The following is an 18,860-nucleotide window of genomic DNA, read 5'->3' as shown; positions in this document are numbered from 1 at the left end:
GCAATTTGTTAGAAGCCCTGGGAATTTTTCGAGATTCTTTGCAATTCCAATGAAATTCTATGTTAGGCTTTCAATCAATCCATCGTTTATTAGCTTATCCAAAAATAAATGAAGTGTAGTTAAGATGTAGCACATTAAACAGAAAGTTAAGAAATTAACAAAAGCGAAGTGTATCTTCAAAATCGTATCGAAGAAAAGCCTAATCGAGTTTTTAAAAATACGTATGATCTTCCATTACGTTTTGGCTTGTATCGCAAAACTTTATAACAAAAATTCAAGTACGCCAGTGATTTCTGGATTCTATGCTTTAGGCAGATATCATCGTGGTGGAATTCTTCGAAGTTCCTATTAATTTCTGGAAATTCTTCGGAATTCCTTAGAAATCCTGGGAATTCTTCGGAATTCCTTAGAAATCCTGGGAATTCTTCGAAATTTATTTTTTGAATTTTTTTGGAGTTCTTCGAAATTCAATTGAAATTCCATCCAAAAATAAGAAGCACATTACCCAGAAAGTTGATAAGTTAACAAAAACGACGTTTATCTTTAGACAGCGTATCGAAGAAAGCTTATTGACCTTAGTACGCCATTGAGTTTTGGATTCCACGATTTAAGTTGTTTTTCTTTTTTGAAATTTTCTAGGTTTTGTATTCTATTCGTATTTTTTTGAATTAAATCAAATGTACGTTAACCGGGACAAGATTAAAATAAATTTTCTAAAATGTTCAAAAATATATTTAAAAATGGCCGATGATTCTTCGGTCGCAAAGGCCTTTGCGGGGCGGAGCTGCTTTGCATAGGCGCGTCAAAACTCGGCGCTTTGAAGCGGGCCAACCCTTTGAAGTCGGTCGCCATTTGCATGAAGCTCGCTGAATATTTAGCGAATTCGGAAACACCAAAAGCCAAAGTTCGATTTTTAGAAACGTACAGAACACTTCTCACCATACCGCCATATAACGTAATGGACGAAACTGGCTGCTCAAAGCCCTCAGTAGTTTTCCCAAATTTCGTTACCTTTCCCAAATGTTACTCGCACTAGAGTTAACACGTTGACAAAACAAAACAAGTTCCTGTATCACAGAAAAATAAAACAATGAGCAAGGAACTCTGGGGAACCCCAGCAGACCAATTTTATTTATTATTATTTATTTTTACTTTGCAAATAATTTCTAATTTCCAAGTCTAAGAGCCAACCTTGCAACAGATAGATCGCTACAGTTATAACACTTTTTCAATATTCAAAGTCAATTAAGTAGTATGTATACCTTACTTGTGCATCCACCGTCTCCTGGGATGACGAAATTGCAGATTACCAACTAACCAAAAAAAAATTACAGGAATCTGTAACGACGTTCTCTCGAAGTCTCTCCCGGGGCACTGGGTATGCAGAAGTTAGATATTTCAACTGCTATGGCAAATATAAAAAGCATATATAAAAACTTGCAGGTTACTTTTTACAAAAATCCTGGTTTCGCCAATTATCCTGTTGGCTTCTTCAGAGCTTGACTGAAACTGGTTCGCATTTTACTGTGTACCTGCTTAAATATTGTTTGAGGGAGCGGAGTTAAATGAGGGGCGTAAACACATTAGATACACAAGATATTTTGGTTAGTTTCGACGTAGAATCTCTCTTTACCAAAGCTCCTATTCCTGAAACTCTCAACGTCGTTTCAGATATATTAAAATCAGAGAATCTCGAACCGAACCTTCTCATCCTAATTGAAAAACGGTTGTCTGGAACATATTTCTCTTATAAATCATTAGGCGCCGCTAATTACCAATCGTTATCGTATCCCGATGAAAATGGCAAACTTTCAGGCGATCCGGGAGGGGCCGTCTGCCCTCAGGGCTTCTTCCGGTGCCCGGAGGGCAAGTGCATACCGTCGCTGTGGGTGTGCAACTACCAGAAAGACTGCGACAAGGGCGAGGACGAGTTCCAGCAGTGCGGTGAGTGTCGGAGGCGGCGCCCCCGCCCCACTGTGTTCCATAACGTCTGATTTCAGCGCCCCCCGATTGCGAGCCGGGGCAGCTCACGTGCCGCCAGTACATATTCAACAAGACCTACTGCATACCGCCCCACTACCGATGCGACATGAACGTCGACTGCATCGACGGTTCCGACGAGTCCGAGTGCAGTGAGTACACCCCGCCGATTGCCGTCTTTGATTTTCACGTCGGGTTTTTCGCGCAGCGTATCGGAAATGTCAACCGGACGATTTTCACTGCGGCCCGAAGCCCTCCGACCCCTGCATCCCCAAAGAGAAAAAGTGCGACGGCTATCTCGACTGTCGCTCCGGCAAGGACGAGCAGAGCTGTCCGGGGGTGTCGTGCCGTCTCGATCAGTTCCGGTGCGCCAACGGCCTCAAGTGCCTCGACTCCGCCCTGAAGTGCGACCACAAGAACGACTGCGGCGACAATTCCGACGAATTGGGTTGCAACTTCCCCGTCTGCCACGGCGTCCAGTTCAGGTAATACGCCCAGGCTTAAAACCTAAATATTGAAAATTGTTTAACCCATATTATCCCAAGCAAAGAAAAAATACTTTTTTGCTTTGAAATTGTTTATTTGGTTGCACTTAACCGTACATTACATGTGTCAAAAAAAAAAACTGGAAACGTACAAAAAATACTGGTGCGCAAACGAACCACTGGGAAAAAACATTAAATAATGTTTTGGGGCACATAAGATGTAACATATAATTTATACATAAGTATACAAAAGAAAGTTCAAATTCGACAGAAAACAACTAAATAGAACATGATTTGATACAAAAAACACAGAATATTTTATGGTGCGTGAGCGCACCACTGTCCAGTTTCAGTCAAGCTCTGAAGAAGCCAACAGGTTGATTGGCGAAACGTCAGCAATTTCGACTAAGCAAAAACCGACGCAGGAGGAATCCAGACATTTTGTAAAAAGCATTACAGTACCCTGTGGAAGTTTCTTTGAAAAATTCACATTGCCCTTATTACAAATTAGCGATTTCTACGGTCTTATGTCCTTTAGTAGTAATACTGGGACAAAATGGGTTAAGGTTAAGAACAATCTCGATGCTGTCAATGAATTTGAGCTACTAAGGGACAAAATTAATTAAGATCGTAATAATTATTATAAATCGTATGCACTGTCTGTCGAGTCGAGAAGAAAAATGAGCCAAATAAATTTTGGCGTTTTATCAGTAATAAAAAGGGCTCGACTAACATTTCAGACAGGATGTTCCACAATGATAAATTATTAGATGGTCTTACTGTCATTTTAAGTGCTAAATGCTGCTAACTCTTGTTCAAGTCTTACGTTTAGTAATAGCGATAATATGGAAGTTCTTCATTTTGCATTTTTGCTTTTTATTTTCATTATAAAGAGGCACTTGAAAAATAACAATACGCATATTTAATTATTTTGTATACATATTTTAACGTCTACTTAGGAATTTAATGTTTTAAATACTGTTCAACAGGAACTACAGAACAGAGACATAAGGGACAAATTCAAAAGGACAACAAAACGCTCGTTCCTTAAAGAAAATGTTTTAACGTCACGTACAAAAGAGTTTTCATTATAGGCACTCGAATACGCAAATGTATTATTTTTCAAAAAATTTCTCTGGCAGTTTAACTGAATACGAGGCTTGTTGAATGTTTTTTTGTGGTCCCAGATCGACTTCTTCATCTTCTTCTTGCTCTTGGAGCTCTTCCTCACCCTTTCTTGCTAGTTGTAATATGGCTTCCTCTGTCAAGTCTGTTGTTGTAGGCAAATCCTGATCTATCACCACAAAATCTTACAACTCCTCATTGTTATTTGAAACTGCTTTATCCTACATGACGATAAGAGTGTGGCTGATCATCTTCCAAGTCCTGTCCTGTCCTTTACTAATAAAGTTGACCGCATCTAACATATTAATGTAGTTCCTGTTGAACAGTGTATCTGCACAAATAAATAAATAACTAGGTGTTCCAACGCGTTGTGCATACCGGGGGCGTTCCGCTGCGACGGCTACCGGGACTGTTCCGACGGTACCGACGAGGAGAACTGCACTGCGATCGCGTGTCCCGATAACAAGTTCCTCTGCCCGAAGGGCTCCGCCCAGGGCGGCTACAAGTGCATACCCAAGTCGAAACTGTGCGACGGCAAGTCGGACTGCGCGGACAACGCCGACGAGGAAGCCGCATGCTCGAAGCTGTCGTGTCCGTCGCTTGGCTGCGAGTACAAATGCCAAGCCTCGTTGACGGGTAATGGCGAGCGCCCCAGGTTTTTTTTGGCTTGAGTAACGCTCTTCTAGGTGGTTCCTGCGCGTGTCCGGACGGTAAAGTGTTGGCGGGCGACAACAGGACCTGCTCGGACCGCAACGAGTGCGAGGAGTGGGGCTTCTGCGACCAGCTCTGCGCCAACACGAACGGCAGCTATACCTGCTCGTGCGCACCCGGTTACCGGCCGTCGAAGCAGTCCGCGGGCAGATGCGCGGCCGACGACCCCGCCACGCTCTACTTCGCACACGAAAAGTCGATATTCATGATGAACCCGTCCGGCAGCAACGTGAAGGTGGTGGTGAACACGACGGGCGCGAGTGGCCTCGACTTCCACCACAACCGCAACGTCCTGTTCTGGTCGGACACGAAAACTAAAAGGGTGAGTGGGAACGCCCCCCTAGCGGATAGTCTCCGGAGTGACGTGCGGGCGGGGCCTCGTTTCAGATCCACGCGCAGCAACTCAAAGGGTACTCCGCGTTCGGCAGTTTCTCCGACGACATCGTGCTTCCCGGCACGTGGATGCCGGTCGCCGTCGCCGTCGACTGGGTCGGCGAGAAGCTCTACGTGGCCGACTCGATCGGCCAGAAAATCGACATCTTCGACTTATACTCCGCGCAGCCGCAACGTCGCCACGCCATAGTGTTGAGCTCGAACCTGACGAATCCGGCGGATATCGCGCTCGACCCCACCGTTGGCTACATGTTCGTGGCGGACAGTTCCCAGGTGCTCCGAGCGGACATGGACGGCACCAACACGGTGTCCGTGGTGTCCGAGGCGGCTTACAAAGCGTCCGGCGTCGCCTTGGACCTGGTGGCGCGACGCGTCTACTGGTGCGACTCGCTCCTCGACTATATCGAGACCGTCGACTACGACGGCCGGAAACGTTTCCTGGTGATACGCGGGCAGCAGGTGCCGAGTCCGTCGCGGCTCGCCGTGTTCGAGAACCGCGTGTACTGGACCGACGGCACCAAGCAGGGCGTCCTCTCCGTCGATAAGTTCGAAACCGGTAGCATCCAGTCCGTCTACCGCATGAAGGACATCAGGGACCCGAAGGCGATCAAGGCGGTCCACCCGTTGATCCAACGCCCCGCCCCCAACCCGTGCGGCACCAACAACGGCGGCTGCCAGCACATGTGCGTCGTGACGCGCGCCACCGTCGGTCTCGGGTACCGGTGCGCGTGCAGCATCGGTTACCGGCCGAGCCGGACCGCCCCCAACGACTGCGACCTCGTCGACGACTTCCTCATGTACTCGCAGCAGAGGTTCATCAAAGGCAAGGTCCTGGACCCCGTAGTCGACGGTTTCAACGACGCCATCTTGCCGGTGGTGTCGCGCAGGGCCCGCTTTGTCGGCTTGGACTTCGACGCCGACGACGAGCACATCTACTACTCGGACGTGCTCCAGGACGTCATCTACAGGGTGCGCCGCGACGGCTCCTCCAAGGAGATAGTGCTCGCGTCTCAGAACGAGGGCGTCGAAGGCTTGGCCGCCGATTGGGCCGCCAAGAACCTCTACTACATCGACAGCAGGAAGGGCACCCTGAACGTGTTGTCCACCAGGAATGTGACTTACCGCAGGACGCTGCTGAAGAACCTGAAACGGCCCAGGGCGATCGTCGTGCATCCCAACAAAGGTTTCGTCTTCTTCTCGGAGTGGGACCGGCCGGCCAACATCTCGAGGGCGTTCACCGACGGCACCAACCTCACGGTGTTCAAGAACCTAACCTTGGGCTGGCCGAACGGGCTGTCGATCGACTTCGACACCGACCGGTTGTACTGGTGCGACGCGCTCCTCGACCACGTGCAGCACTCCAACATGGACGGCGGCGACGTGAAAACCGTCAACTCGAGACTGATCCGGCACCCGTTCAGCATCGTCATCTACCGCGATCACATGTACATCACCGATTGGCGCCTGGACGCCATCGTCAAGCTGCACAAGCTGACCGGTGACGGGGAAGAGATCCTGGTGCGCGAACCCCAAACGAACCGCCTCTACGGCGTCAAGATCTACAGCCGCGCGGAGCAACGCAAAGACGTTACGCATCCCTGCTACGTCGACAACGGCGGGTGTCGGAAGTTGTGCTTCGCGGTGCCCCGCGGCGACGGCGTCGCCGGTCTCGCGTCCAAATGCGGCTGCCCGTACGGCGAGCGCCTCGACGACGACGGCAAGTCGTGCCGCGCCGACCCCAACCGAGAACCGCCGGTGCAAGCGTGCCCGAATAGCTGGGACTTTACGTGCGCCAACCAGAGATGCATCCCCAAGTCCTGGGTGTGCGACGGCGACGACGACTGCCTGGATAACAGCGACGAGGAGCAGAACTGCACCAGTAAGTATCGCGGGTGGCTCGGATGCGGTGACGACGACGCGGGCGTCTTCTGCAGAGCCGACGTGCGGCGGCAACGAGTTCCAGTGCAAGTCGGGCCGGTGCATCCCGACGACGTTCAAGTGCGACGCCGAGAACGACTGCGGCGACTACAGCGACGAGACCGGCTGCGTGAACGTCACCTGCAGCGGCACGCAGTTCCGCTGCGATAACGGGCGCTGCGTGCCCAACAGCTGGAAGTGCGACTCGGAGAACGACTGCGGCGACGGCAGCGACGAGGGCGACTCGTGCGCGGAGAAGACGTGCGCGTATTACCAGTTCACGTGCCCGCGCACCGGCCACTGCATCCCGCAGAACTGGGTGTGCGACGGCGACGACGACTGCTTCGACAAGCAGGACGAGCAGGACTGTCCGCCCATCACCTGCAAGGCGAACCAGTTTAAGTGCGCCGACCTCAGGCAGTGCGTGCAGGAGGGTTACAAGTGCGACGGCATCCCCGACTGCAACGACGGCAGCGACGAGCTCGGGTGCCGTAAGCGCGCCGCTCTCGGAGAAGTCCCCCGGGTATACTCGAGGTGGTTTTTCAGCGCTGATCCCGCCCGACCAGTGCAACGCGGAGAAGCAGTTCCAGTGCCAGGCGTCCGGCATCTGCATCCCCAAGTCTTGGCACTGCGACGGCACCCCGGACTGCGACGACCGCTCCGACGAGGCTTCCTGCGGCAACATCGTCTGCCCGGCCAATTTCTACGCGTGCAACAGCACCGAGTGCATCTTCAAGGCGTACATCTGCGACGGCAAGGTGGACTGCGAGGACGGTTCCGACGAGAGCGCCGCGCACGCGTGCAAGAAGCCCTTCAAGTGTCCGTCGGGACAGTGGCAGTGTCCCGGGGTGTCCGAACGCTGCGTGAACGTCACCCGAGTGTGCGACGGAGTACCCGACTGTCCCAACGGCTCCGACGAAGGTCCGGGTTGCGATTTCGACCAGTGCGCGAAGCTGAAAGGGATGTGCGCGCACAACTGCAAGCAGACGCCCGAGTCCACGATCTGCTTCTGTCCCGTCGGCGAGCAGCTGTCCTCGGACGGCCTCGCCTGCGAGGACTACGACGAGTGCGACCCGCCGGGAGCGTGCTCCCAGACCTGCACCAACACCAAGGGCTCGTACTTCTGCGGCTGCGTGCCGGGCTACATCCTCGAGCCGGACAAGCGCACCTGCAAGGCTTTCAGTAAGCGCCGCGACGTCGACACTCGCGCCTCTTTACACCGAACCCTTTCGCAGATCACTCGTCGGCGTTTTTGATCATCTCGAACCGACACTCGATCTTGGTGGCCGACCTGCGCGACCAGGGCCTCGAGAGGGTGCCCATAATCGTGGAGAACGTGGTAGCGACGGCGTCCAACATGCACACCGGCACCATCTTCTGGTCGGACATGAAACTGAAAAAGATCTCGAAGCTGGACAGGAACGGCGCGCCGGTGGACATCATCTCCACCGGCCTCGACCTCGTCGAGGGCCTCGCCTACGACTGGATCGGCGGCAACATCTACTGGCTCGACTCGAAGCTCAACACGATCGAGGTGGCGAAAGAGAACGGCCTCGACCGCATCGTCCTCGTCAAAGAGAACATCACGCAGCCGAGAGGCATGTGCCTCGATCCCAAACCGGGCGCCCGCTGGCTCTTCTGGACCGACTGGGGCGAGAACCCGCGCATCGAGAGGGTCGGCATGGACGGCACCGAACGTTCCGTCATCGTCAACACGAAGATCTACTGGCCGAACGGCCTAACCTTGGACACCACCACCGACCGGGTGTACTTCGCCGATTCGAAACTCGACTTTATCGACTTTTGCAACTACGACGGTACCGGCAGGCAGAATGTGCTCGCCGGCAGTCATTACCTCCTCCATCCACACTCGCTGACCGTCTTCGAGGACACCCTCTACTGGACCGATCGCCAACTGAACCGGGTGCTGTCGGCGCACAAGTTCCGCGGTAACAATCAAACGGTGGTGTCGCACCTGATCTCGCAGCCGCTCAGCATCCACGTGCACCATCCGTCGCTGCAGCCGGTAACGGAGAACCCGTGCGCGCGCGCGCCGTGCGAGCACATCTGCCTCGCCTCTCCCGGCGCCTCCGCCGGTTACGCGTGCAGGTGCCGGGCCGGCTTCAAGCTTACGCCCGAAGGCCGGTGCGCCGAGGACGACGCGCCTTTCATCATGCTGATGAAGGGCACCCAGATCGTGGACCTCGCCTTGACGCCGGGCGACGTCTCCGTCGGCTCGGTCACGCCCGTCGTCGGCGTCGAAAACGGCAAGCAGATCGAGTACGACAAAAAGACGGACACCGTGTATTGGTTGGAGGCGAAAACCGACGACGAGGATAACGTAAGCGTGGACGTCGTCGCCGCCGAGGTCGGTCCTCTAGGTCGATTTTTCCATTGCAGTGCACGTTGTGGTCGACGCCGCTCGGCGGAGGCAACAAGACCCGCGTGTTGGGCGCGGACACCGGCATGGTCGGCGCCCCGTCTTCCATCGCGTTCGACTGGCTCGGTCGCAACCTCTTCGTGGCGAATCGCATTGCGGGCAACTTCGAGGTGGTGCGGGTGGACGGTAAGATCCGGTACCGCGCCGTGATCCTCGCCAACGATGGGAACCACACGTCGGTGGCGAAGCCCCGGGCCATCGCTTTGGACCCCGCCGACGGTAAACTCTTCTGGACCGACGAGGGCGGCTACGGGGTGCCGCAGAAGGTTGGCAAGGTGAACATGGACGGGTCGGGGGCGGTGGTGCTCGTCGACGACGTCGACCGTCCCGAAGCCATCGCCGTCGACGTCGAAACCAAGACGGTTTACTTCAGCACGCAATTCCCGCCGCTGGTGCAGAGCATGGACGCCTTCGGCGGCAAGCGGACGACCATCTTGTCGGAGGCGAACTACATCTCGCTGCCCAAGGCCTTGGCGGTGATGGGCTCGCGCCTCTACTACCTAGACCCGCACTACGAGAAGCTCGTCCAGGTGGCGCTGCCGTCGGGTGGTAACCCGAAGACCCTCCTCGAGAACGAGCCCGACTTGAAGACCTTCACCATATTCCGGAAACGACCGTTCGTCGACCACCCGTGCGCCGTCGGCAACGGCGGCTGCGACCAGATCTGCATCCCGGGGGAGGGCAGGTCGCGGTCGTGCGCCTGCGGCGTCGGCTACAGGCGCAACGACGCCAACGGCTGCTCGCCGTATATCACTTTCGCCGTCGTGACGCAGCTGGACGTGGCGCGCGGCTACAGCCTCAAGGACAGCTCGGAGGCGATGGTGCCGATATCCGGCCTCGGCCATCACATCCTCCACGTGGAGGTGCACTACGCGGAAAACTGGATCTACTGGGCCGAGTTCAACCGCGGATTCTGGAACGGCGTGTTCAGGGTGCGACCCAACGGTACCGACCTCCAACAAGTGGTCAAGGAGGGTATCGGGAGCAACGGAGTGAGAGGGTTGACCGTGGACTGGATCGCGGGCAATCTCTACTTTACCAACGTGTTCCCTCACGAGAACTACCTGGAGGTGGCGCGACTCGACGGCTCGCACCGCAAGGTGCTGGTGAAGACGACGACGGACGCGCCGCGCGAGCTTGCCGTCAACCCCATCAAGAGGATCCTCTACTGGATCGATTACGGACAGTACCCGAGAATCGGGCGCGCCTACCTCGACGGTACCGGTTGGACGCCGCTCGTGACGTCGGGAATCAGTAACCCGCGAGACCTGACCGTCGACGCGATCACCCACGACGTGTACTGGGTCGACTCGAAGCTGGATACGATCCAGAGGATCTCTTACAACGGCGGCAACCGCCAGGTGGTGCGACGCAACCTGCCCAACCCGATGGGCGTCGCCGTCTACAAGGGCGACGTCTACTGGGTCGATAGGAACCTGCGGGCGGTGTTTAAGGCGTCCAAGGTGCCCGGAAACGTGTCGGTGCCGACGCGGGTGCGCACCAATCTGGAAAAATTGCGCGACATCGCCATCTTCGACGTGACGACGCAGCCCGCCGACGAGTCGAACCCCTGCGGCAGGTTCGGCAACGGCGGCTGCGAACAATTGTGTTTCGCTTATCCCGCGGAGGTCGTGACCTCGAACAAGAAGCCCGCGTACGCGTGCGGGTGCGCCACCGGCAACGTCTCCAGCGACGGTGAGTATTTCCGACTGACGTATGAATTTTTCGTAAATTTTACGATAAATCTTCCGTTAAACGCCACAATAAACGTCTCGATATATAGGTTAAATTAATTTTACGACCAAAAAAAACTAAATAAGCGTTACGATCAAGTTACAATAAACCTTTTACTCAAAGTTACATAAATACAAAAAAAAAACAATAAAAGTTAAATGGAAGTTACGAAAAATACTAAAATAAATTTTAAATAAAAATTAAGGCCTATATTATACATACGCTATTATATAATGGATAAACGCTAAATGAACTTTAAGAAAATTGCCACCTTACACGTTTCTATAAAGGTTAATTAAACTTTGCGACAATGTTACAATAAGTAAATATTGTATAAGCGTTACGGTAAATGCTACACGTACTGTGTCTGTGAAAGTTAAATAAACGTTACTACAATTCTACAATAAAAGTTAAATGGACGTTGCGAAAAAAACAACAATAAATTTTGGTAAACGTTATAATTATCGTTTCTATAAAAGTTAAATAAACTTTGCGGAATGAAATGTATAAACGTTAAGATTCCGATACCGATTCCGATAACCGCAGGTCGCAAGTGCGAGTCCGTGAACGAGTACCTCGTGTTCTCGACCCGCACGGAGGTGAGGGCCGTGAGCCTCGACCCCCGTTCCACCGACGTCCCGTTCGCCCCCGTCGGCAACCTCACCAACGTCGTCGGCATCGACTTCGACTACAAGAACCGCCGTCTCATCTTCACCCAAATCAGACCGTGGGCCCGTATAGCGAGCATGCCCGCCGCGGCGCCCGACTCCAAATCGATCGTTAACATCAAAAACAAGGGCGTGAACCCGGAAGGCGTCGCTTACGACTGGACCCAGCGCAAAATCTATTGGACCGACTCGTCGAACCGGAGCATCTACGCGATGAACCTCGACGGCACCGAGCTCGTGATGATCACCAGGGTCGAACGTCCGCGCGCCATCGTCGTCGACCCTTGCAACGGCACCCTCTTCTACACCGACTGGGGCAAGTTCGGCACGTCGGGCAAGATACTGCGCACCACGATGGCCGGCTCGTTGAAACGCGTCGTCGTCGACAAGGACCTCGCGCAGCCCAGCGGTTTGGCGATCGACTTCGACGAGCAGATGCTCTACTGGACCGACGCGGTCCGCGAAAAGATCGAACGCTCCGATCTCGACGGTCAGAAACGCGAGGTCCTCGTAACGGCCACCATTTACCCCTTCTCGATAACCGTTTACGGCGACTACATGTACTGGACGGACCTGCAACTGCGCGGCGTCTACCGCGCGGAGAAACACACCGGCGCCGGCATGGTCGAGATGGTGAAGAGGCTCGAGGACAGTCCGAGAGATATCCAAGTGTACGCGGCCACTCGGCAACGTTGCGACGCGAATCCCTGCGCGGTAAATAACGGAGGCTGCGCGCAGAGCTGCCACCCGGCGCCGAACGCCACGGTCGAGTGCAGGTGCGACGACGCGACGAAGCTGGTCAACGACGGACGCATGTGCGTCGCGAAGACGCTCAGCTGCGACGCGAGCAAGTTTTACTGCGCGAACGGCAAGTGCGTGTCGAAGATGTGGGCGTGCGACGGCGAGGACGACTGCGGCGACGGCAGCGACGAGGACGTCAACTACTGCGGTGAGTGTGCGACAATCGATGTGATCGAATTTTTCGAAGGTATACGCGTACGGCAATTGGTACCTTTTTTTGGTCTTTTTATCCGTGCCCCGTCGACGCTTCACGCGAATAACTTCCGAACTACTTAAGTCAGTGCGCCGCGACCGAACAATGGCGTCCAAGTAGATAAACAAAAGGGGTTTTGTAACAACATAACCTCAAAAACTTGCAATCGCCCGCGAGGGGGGCACCTATCCTGAATGTGGTAGACACTGATCGAGTAGAAATACTAAAAGGATGTCGAACTTCTTCGCCAATCGCCTCATTAGGGGTTGCTAAATTGTTGGTATATCCACGCTTGGATTGCTGAAGATATTTTCATTGTTTCTCCAATGCCGCTCCCTGTGAACAACCCGCGCTCTGGACCATTGGATGTTGTGTTTGGTCCACACATGTTCTGCGATAACTGATTTTTGCGTTTCACCCTTCATCGTGTGTTTCTTATCTTCTTCAACTCTTATTTTGAGAGGTCGTTTGGTTTCGCCAATATATGACTCTCCGCATTCGCAGGGTATCTGGTAGATACACTCTTGAGTCGACGTTTCGGGCTTTGTTTTTGTGAGTACACTTCTTAATGTTGATCCAGATTTAAATACAGTTTTAACTTGATATGGTTTAGCTATTCGCCTAATTTTTTCTGATATTCCTTCCACGCATGGGATCGTCAAGAGAGAAAGAGTATCTATTTTGTTTAGATTTTTCGGAGTAACCGTTCTGAAGCAAATCCTTTTTAATATTATTCAATTCTGCATCAAGAGATGCTTGGTCGCTACATATTGTGACTGCTCTTTTGCACAGTGTTTTAATTATTCCTAGTTTGGTTGCTTCAGAATGGTTAGACTCAAAAGTTAGATACTGTAGTGTGTGGGTAGGTTCCCTATATACAGACGTGTTAATAGAACCATTATTTCTACTTACTAGGACGTCTAGAGACGGTAGGCAGCCGTTCTTTTCTTTCTCAATAGTAAATTTAATTGATAATGAAGGTATCGTCAACATATCGAAGCCAGATCTTAGGTTTAATAATTGCAGTGTTTATGGCATGAGTTTCGAACCACTCCATGTATATGTTCGCTATCACTGGAGAGAGAGAGAAGAACCCATCGACAGGCCATCATTTTGTGTGTAAACCTTATCTTTGACTTTAAAGTAAGAATTATGCAGACGGCACCTCAGAAGCTCCAACACTCCCTCAAGTGGCAGCGAAGTTCTCTCTGATAGGGTTATATCATTCCTTAGTCTAGCCTCGACAATACTTAACGACTCCTTCAAGGGCACGTTGGTATATAGATACTCAACTTCAAAGCTAATAAACTTGTCTGAAGGATCTAGTTTCACGTTTTTTAGAATCTCTACCAAGTGCCCTGAGTTTTTTACAAATGAAGAAGTTTTACCTACAAGTGGCTGGACGATTTGAAGGAGAAATCTACTTAAGCTGCTGGTTGCAGAATCTCTTGAACTGGTGATCGGTCTGAGTGGTATATTATCTTTATGGATTTTTGGCAGTCCATAAAGATGTGGTGGTTTGGTGTGATGTGGAGTTGGTGGTTGGTGGTTCTAATGTTATCCGGAATATAGCGTCTGTATTTAGTTTACACTTGATAACGGGTAGTGATACCACTGTCCGAAACGTTGTGTAAAGTTAAAAATAAAGACAATGGAAGTTATGACTCACCTTTTTTGCGATTTTCGATTGTTTTTCGTACGTCGGTACGAAATAAGACCAGCGCCCGCAATTTGTAGCTGTCGATTTCAAAATTGGCACAAATATAGACATTAGTTCCCCGACGGAACCTATCGAAATTGGTGTGGGGTCGGCAAGTATTTAAAAAAAAATTAAAAATCGCGTTTGCAAGGGTCTAAAAAAAATGATTTTTGAAAAACGGTTTACGCGACCTAAAAAATTCTTAAACGAGAAGACGCAGGCTCTATAAAATTTAAATTTTTGTAAAATTTCTCTATTTTCGATTTTCGTCTATGACATACGCTGCTCGAGATATTTGAAAAAATCGACGTAATGCTTTATGGACTGCGTAGCGCGGAGTAGTCGCCTCGCGCAGCGACGACATTGCGAAAGCATTGGGTAAGTGTTACGTAACGTTTATTGCACTCGCAGCGTACCATTCGTGCTCGCCGAACGAGTTCCGGTGCAACAACGGCCGTTGCATCTTCAAGTCATGGAAGTGCGACCACGAGAACGACTGCAAGGACGGCAGCGACGAGGAGGGTTGTTCGTACCCGCCGTGCGCGACGGGCGAGTTTACGTGCGCGAACCGACGCTGCATCCCGATGGTCCAGGTCTGTAACGGCGTCAACGACTGTAAGGACAACGTCACCTCCGACGAGACTCACGAGCGTTGCCCCCACAACACCACGTGTCCCCCCAAACACCTCAAGTGCGAGAACACGAACATCTGCGTCGAACCTTATTGGCTGTGTGACGGGGACAACGATTGCGGCGACAACAGCGACGAGAACCCGCTTCATTGCGCGCAGAGGACCTGCCCGCAGAACAGTTTCCGATGCTCGAACCATCGATGCATACCGGCGACCTGGTACTGCGACGGCGACGACGACTGCGGCGACGGCGCCGACGAGCCGCCGGAATACTGCAAAAGCGACGGCCGCACCTGCTTCGGCGACCTCTTCACCTGCGACAACGGCAACTGCGTGCCTCGCATCTACATCTGCGACGGCGACAACGACTGTCTGGACAACAGCGACGAGGACGCCCGTCACGAATGCAGTAAGTTTTTGGCGGTAAACGTTACAATAAAATGTTACGATAAACATGGAACGATTACAATCAACCATACACCAATACTTACGAAAATACGTAGTAACTGTAATAAATATAACAGTAAAAGTTTCAAAAATACCCAAGAATTGGGATAAATATTACAGTAAACTTTATTGGAATGAATGTTACTGAATCGTTCCATGTGCAATAATTGTTACAGTAGATGTTAATGAAGCGCTGAACGGTCGAAATAAAAACGTTGCTAAAATACGGGTCAAATGTTACACTAAGTGTTACGAAAACACGAAGCTATTGCAATTAATGGCATGGCAACGGTTACGAAATGAGGAACGAGTGCAATAAATGTAATAGTCATAGTTACAATATTACAGTGAACTTTGCAATTGCAATGGATGTTACTGATGCAACGATTGCAATAATTGTTACAGTAAACGCTGGTGAGGCGTTGAACGGTTGTAATAAGTGTAATAGTAAGCGGTGCTAAAATAGGCATCGCATGTTGCACTAAATTTTACGAAAACCCTAAACTATTGCAATTACGCCAATTAGGAAATACGGAAGAATTGCAGTAAATATTACAGAAAATATTATACGAATGTTATATGAATCGCGGAACGATGGCAATAATTGTTACAATAAAAGTTGCTACCGGTTTATTGCAACTTACGTTACAATAAATGTTACTCAAGCGTTTAACATTCCCGGTAAATGTTACAAATAATAACAAAATAGTAATAAATGTAAATGTAATAATGTATGTTAGAATAAATATTACCGGAGCGCAGAATATTCGTGGTAAATGTTACGGTAAACGTTACGAAAACACGAAGCGTTAGCAATTATTATTGCTGCAAATCGTTGCAATAAATTGTAACAATAGATGTCACGAAAATGCTCGGAACTTTTGCAAACCAGACGAAAATTGCGGAACAACTGCAATGAATGTGGCAGTAAAATACTGAACAATTCTAATTAGTGTTACAGTAAGCGTTAATAGAACAAGGATTAATTGCGATAATAAAAATTGTTTGCAACGTACTTTATAATAAATGCTACTGAAGTGTAGCACATTGGTGATAAATGTTAGTATAAATGTAATTAATATTACCAAAAACGTTATGGAATGCGCTACGACTGCGATCAATGTGACAGTAAAAGTTACAAAAATACGGAAAAATTCCAATAAATGTTACGGTAAAGGTTAATAGAATAAGGTCCAATTGTAATAATTGCTACTGCGGCACTGAACGATTACTACAAACATCATAGTAAACGTTGACAAGTTGATAGTTACTAAAGCGCAGAACATTCGTGGTAAATGTTACAACAAATGGAATTAAAAACTTTGTGGAATGCGCTACGACTGCAATAAATATTACACTCTATAAAAATATGAAAGATTTCAATAAATGTTGCAGTGGACGTTAATAGAATAAAGACTAATTGCAATACATTTTTACTGATGCACTGAATGATTGCAATAAAGGTTGCCAAAATAGGGTTTGTTAGCAACATTCATTTAATGTTACCGAAGTGCAGAACATTCGTGGTGAATGTTACAATAGATGCAATTAACATTACGGAATTCGCTACGATTACAATAAATGTTATAGTAAACATTGAGAAAATAGAGTTTGTTTGCAACGCATTTTAATATAAATTATTAAAATAAATTACGAAAGTGCCGAACATTCGTAGTAAACGTTCCAATAAATGCAATTAATATTAATTAATGTGACAGTAAAGGTTAATTGCAATAATTGCTACTGATGACTGCAATAAAAGCCATAAAAATCAGGAACAGCACTGAAACTACTTAGCTTATGTTACAATAAATGTTACTGCTGCATTAGATGATCTGTTGCGATAAAAGTTACTGTGATACATGTGAACGGTAATATCGAAATTTTGATATTTCGAATCTACGCGTGTCCGTAGACGACCGTAAGTGCGACGAGGAGACCGAGTTCACGTGCGAGGCGAACAAAGCGTGGGGCAGGGCGCAGTGCATCCCGCGGAAGTGGCTCTGCGACGGCGACCCGGATTGCATCGACGGCGCCGACGAGAACGCGACCCTCCACCGGTGCGCTTCGCCGCAGCCCTGCGGCGAAGATCAGTTCACCTGCGGCAACGGCCGGTGCATCAACAAGGTACGGCGACCACGTGCGCATCTCTTGTTCAATTTTAACGTGCCACGCCGTAGGGTTGGCTCTGCGATCACGACAATGACTGCGGCGACGGCACCGACGAGGGCAAAGAGTGCAACGCGCGTTACAAGACGTGCGCTTCCAACGAGTTCACGTGCCAGAACTTCAAGTGCGTGCGCGGCCAGTACCGTTGCGACGGCGAAGACGACTGCGGCGACCGTTCCGACGAGGTCGGCTGCACCAAGGACAACGCCACGTGTCCCGACCCGGGCCAATTCCGCTGCCTCAACGGCCAATGCATCGACTACCACCTGGTGTGCAACAAGGTGCCCGACTGCGGCGACGAGTCCGACGAGCCCGCGCACTGCAACATCGACGAATGCGCCAAGGTCGAGATCCACCAGTGCGGCCACAAGTGCGTCGACACGCCCACCGGCTACTACTGCGAATGCAACCGCGGCTACAAGTAGGTGTAATATCGCGACCGGCGCCCTCTACGTCGCAAAGCACACCACGTTAATTAGTTCTTTCCCGAAGTTATTTATATTATTTTCTTTAGCGTCTTCTATAAATTGCAACAGATTTTACTACTTTTTCGTGGAGTGCAGAAAAAGGTACTTTTTGCATGAAATGATCAGATATATCCGTAGGATGTTTGTTAGGACATATTGGGGATATCCAGTGATACTAGTTGAGACGTCGTTAGTATATCCGATTGTGACGATATAATTAATGAATTAATTAATTATTAGGTTATTTCCAACAGTCTACGATAAATACTGGAATGGTAATGTCCAGTAGTTCAATTGGTTGTACGACTACAAAAATTCTATCCCAGTACTTGGTACTCGCGTGTGATGGAATTAACCTATTCATTTATTTCTATTTTAGATTTGAAAAAATTGTAGGTATATAATGTATCAAAAATATAGAACAAGCTGCTAAGCTAAAAGATCCTAAAAATAGAGTAAGATACTATATCTTGAACAACACTCTAAAAGGATAACTAATATTTGACAGGTTTCTCCTGTCATTCTTTGATGAATGTATCTTTTTTCGGCCAAGCAGCTATCGAATTCTCACATTCTTTTGATGTTTGTGACGTGTTTGCCTTCGCATATATCTGGAATTTATTAAAAAAAAGAACGAGACTGGTATCTTATATGTTTAAAAAGCAGATTTAAAAAAATCCTACATCCGCCTTTTAAGTAAAGGCTTGATTTGACGCTGATAGTACTCTCATGAAAGTGTTCTTAGATGCTAATCTCCACAATGATGTAGGTGTACATTTATGTATTTCATTTCATTAAATACAAACCTCATTAAAGTAGGTAGAGAGAGTATTTACTATCGGGCGTGCAAAAAAAAAACTAGAACAAATATGACTTTTCAGTTTGACAGTAAAGGCCTATTTTCATGCAATTATGCTTGTCAACCTAAAAATTTTCCTAGTTTTTTCCATAAGTTATCCCAACAACCAAACTCATAACTGCTGCCGCCGCGTGTTCTTG

The 18,860-nt window shown here is 49.7% G+C and overlaps 1 protein-coding gene across 1 annotated transcript in view; it reads left to right on the top strand.

The window, feature by feature from the left end:
- Positions 1-18,860, top strand: part of LOC132707404 (low-density lipoprotein receptor-related protein 2) — a 38,275-nt gene that overhangs the window by 12,909 nt on the left and 6,506 nt on the right. The window contains exons 2-15 of the mRNA XM_060679251.1: positions 1,816-1,944; positions 2,001-2,132; positions 2,189-2,465; positions 3,946-4,226; positions 4,277-4,623; positions 4,689-6,573; positions 6,629-7,102; positions 7,158-7,793; positions 7,847-8,952; positions 9,012-10,746; positions 11,332-12,402; positions 14,558-15,187; positions 17,141-17,352; positions 17,406-17,815. Coding sequence (XP_060535234.1) covers positions 1,816-1,944; positions 2,001-2,132; positions 2,189-2,465; positions 3,946-4,226; positions 4,277-4,623; positions 4,689-6,573; positions 6,629-7,102; positions 7,158-7,793; positions 7,847-8,952; positions 9,012-10,746; positions 11,332-12,402; positions 14,558-15,187; positions 17,141-17,352; positions 17,406-17,815 — 9,325 coding nt within the window. The remainder of the gene's footprint in view (positions 1-1,815; positions 1,945-2,000; positions 2,133-2,188; positions 2,466-3,945; positions 4,227-4,276; positions 4,624-4,688; positions 6,574-6,628; positions 7,103-7,157; positions 7,794-7,846; positions 8,953-9,011; positions 10,747-11,331; positions 12,403-14,557; positions 15,188-17,140; positions 17,353-17,405; positions 17,816-18,860) is intronic.

This window comes from Cylas formicarius, unplaced genomic scaffold (assembly GCF_029955315.1).
Source record: "Cylas formicarius isolate icCylForm1 unplaced genomic scaffold, icCylForm1.1 PGA_scaffold_9__14_contigs__length_23061073, whole genome shotgun sequence".
Classification (NCBI taxonomy): domain Eukaryota; kingdom Metazoa; phylum Arthropoda; class Insecta; order Coleoptera; family Brentidae; genus Cylas; species Cylas formicarius.
This window is presented reverse-complemented; position numbering and strand designations above follow the sequence as displayed.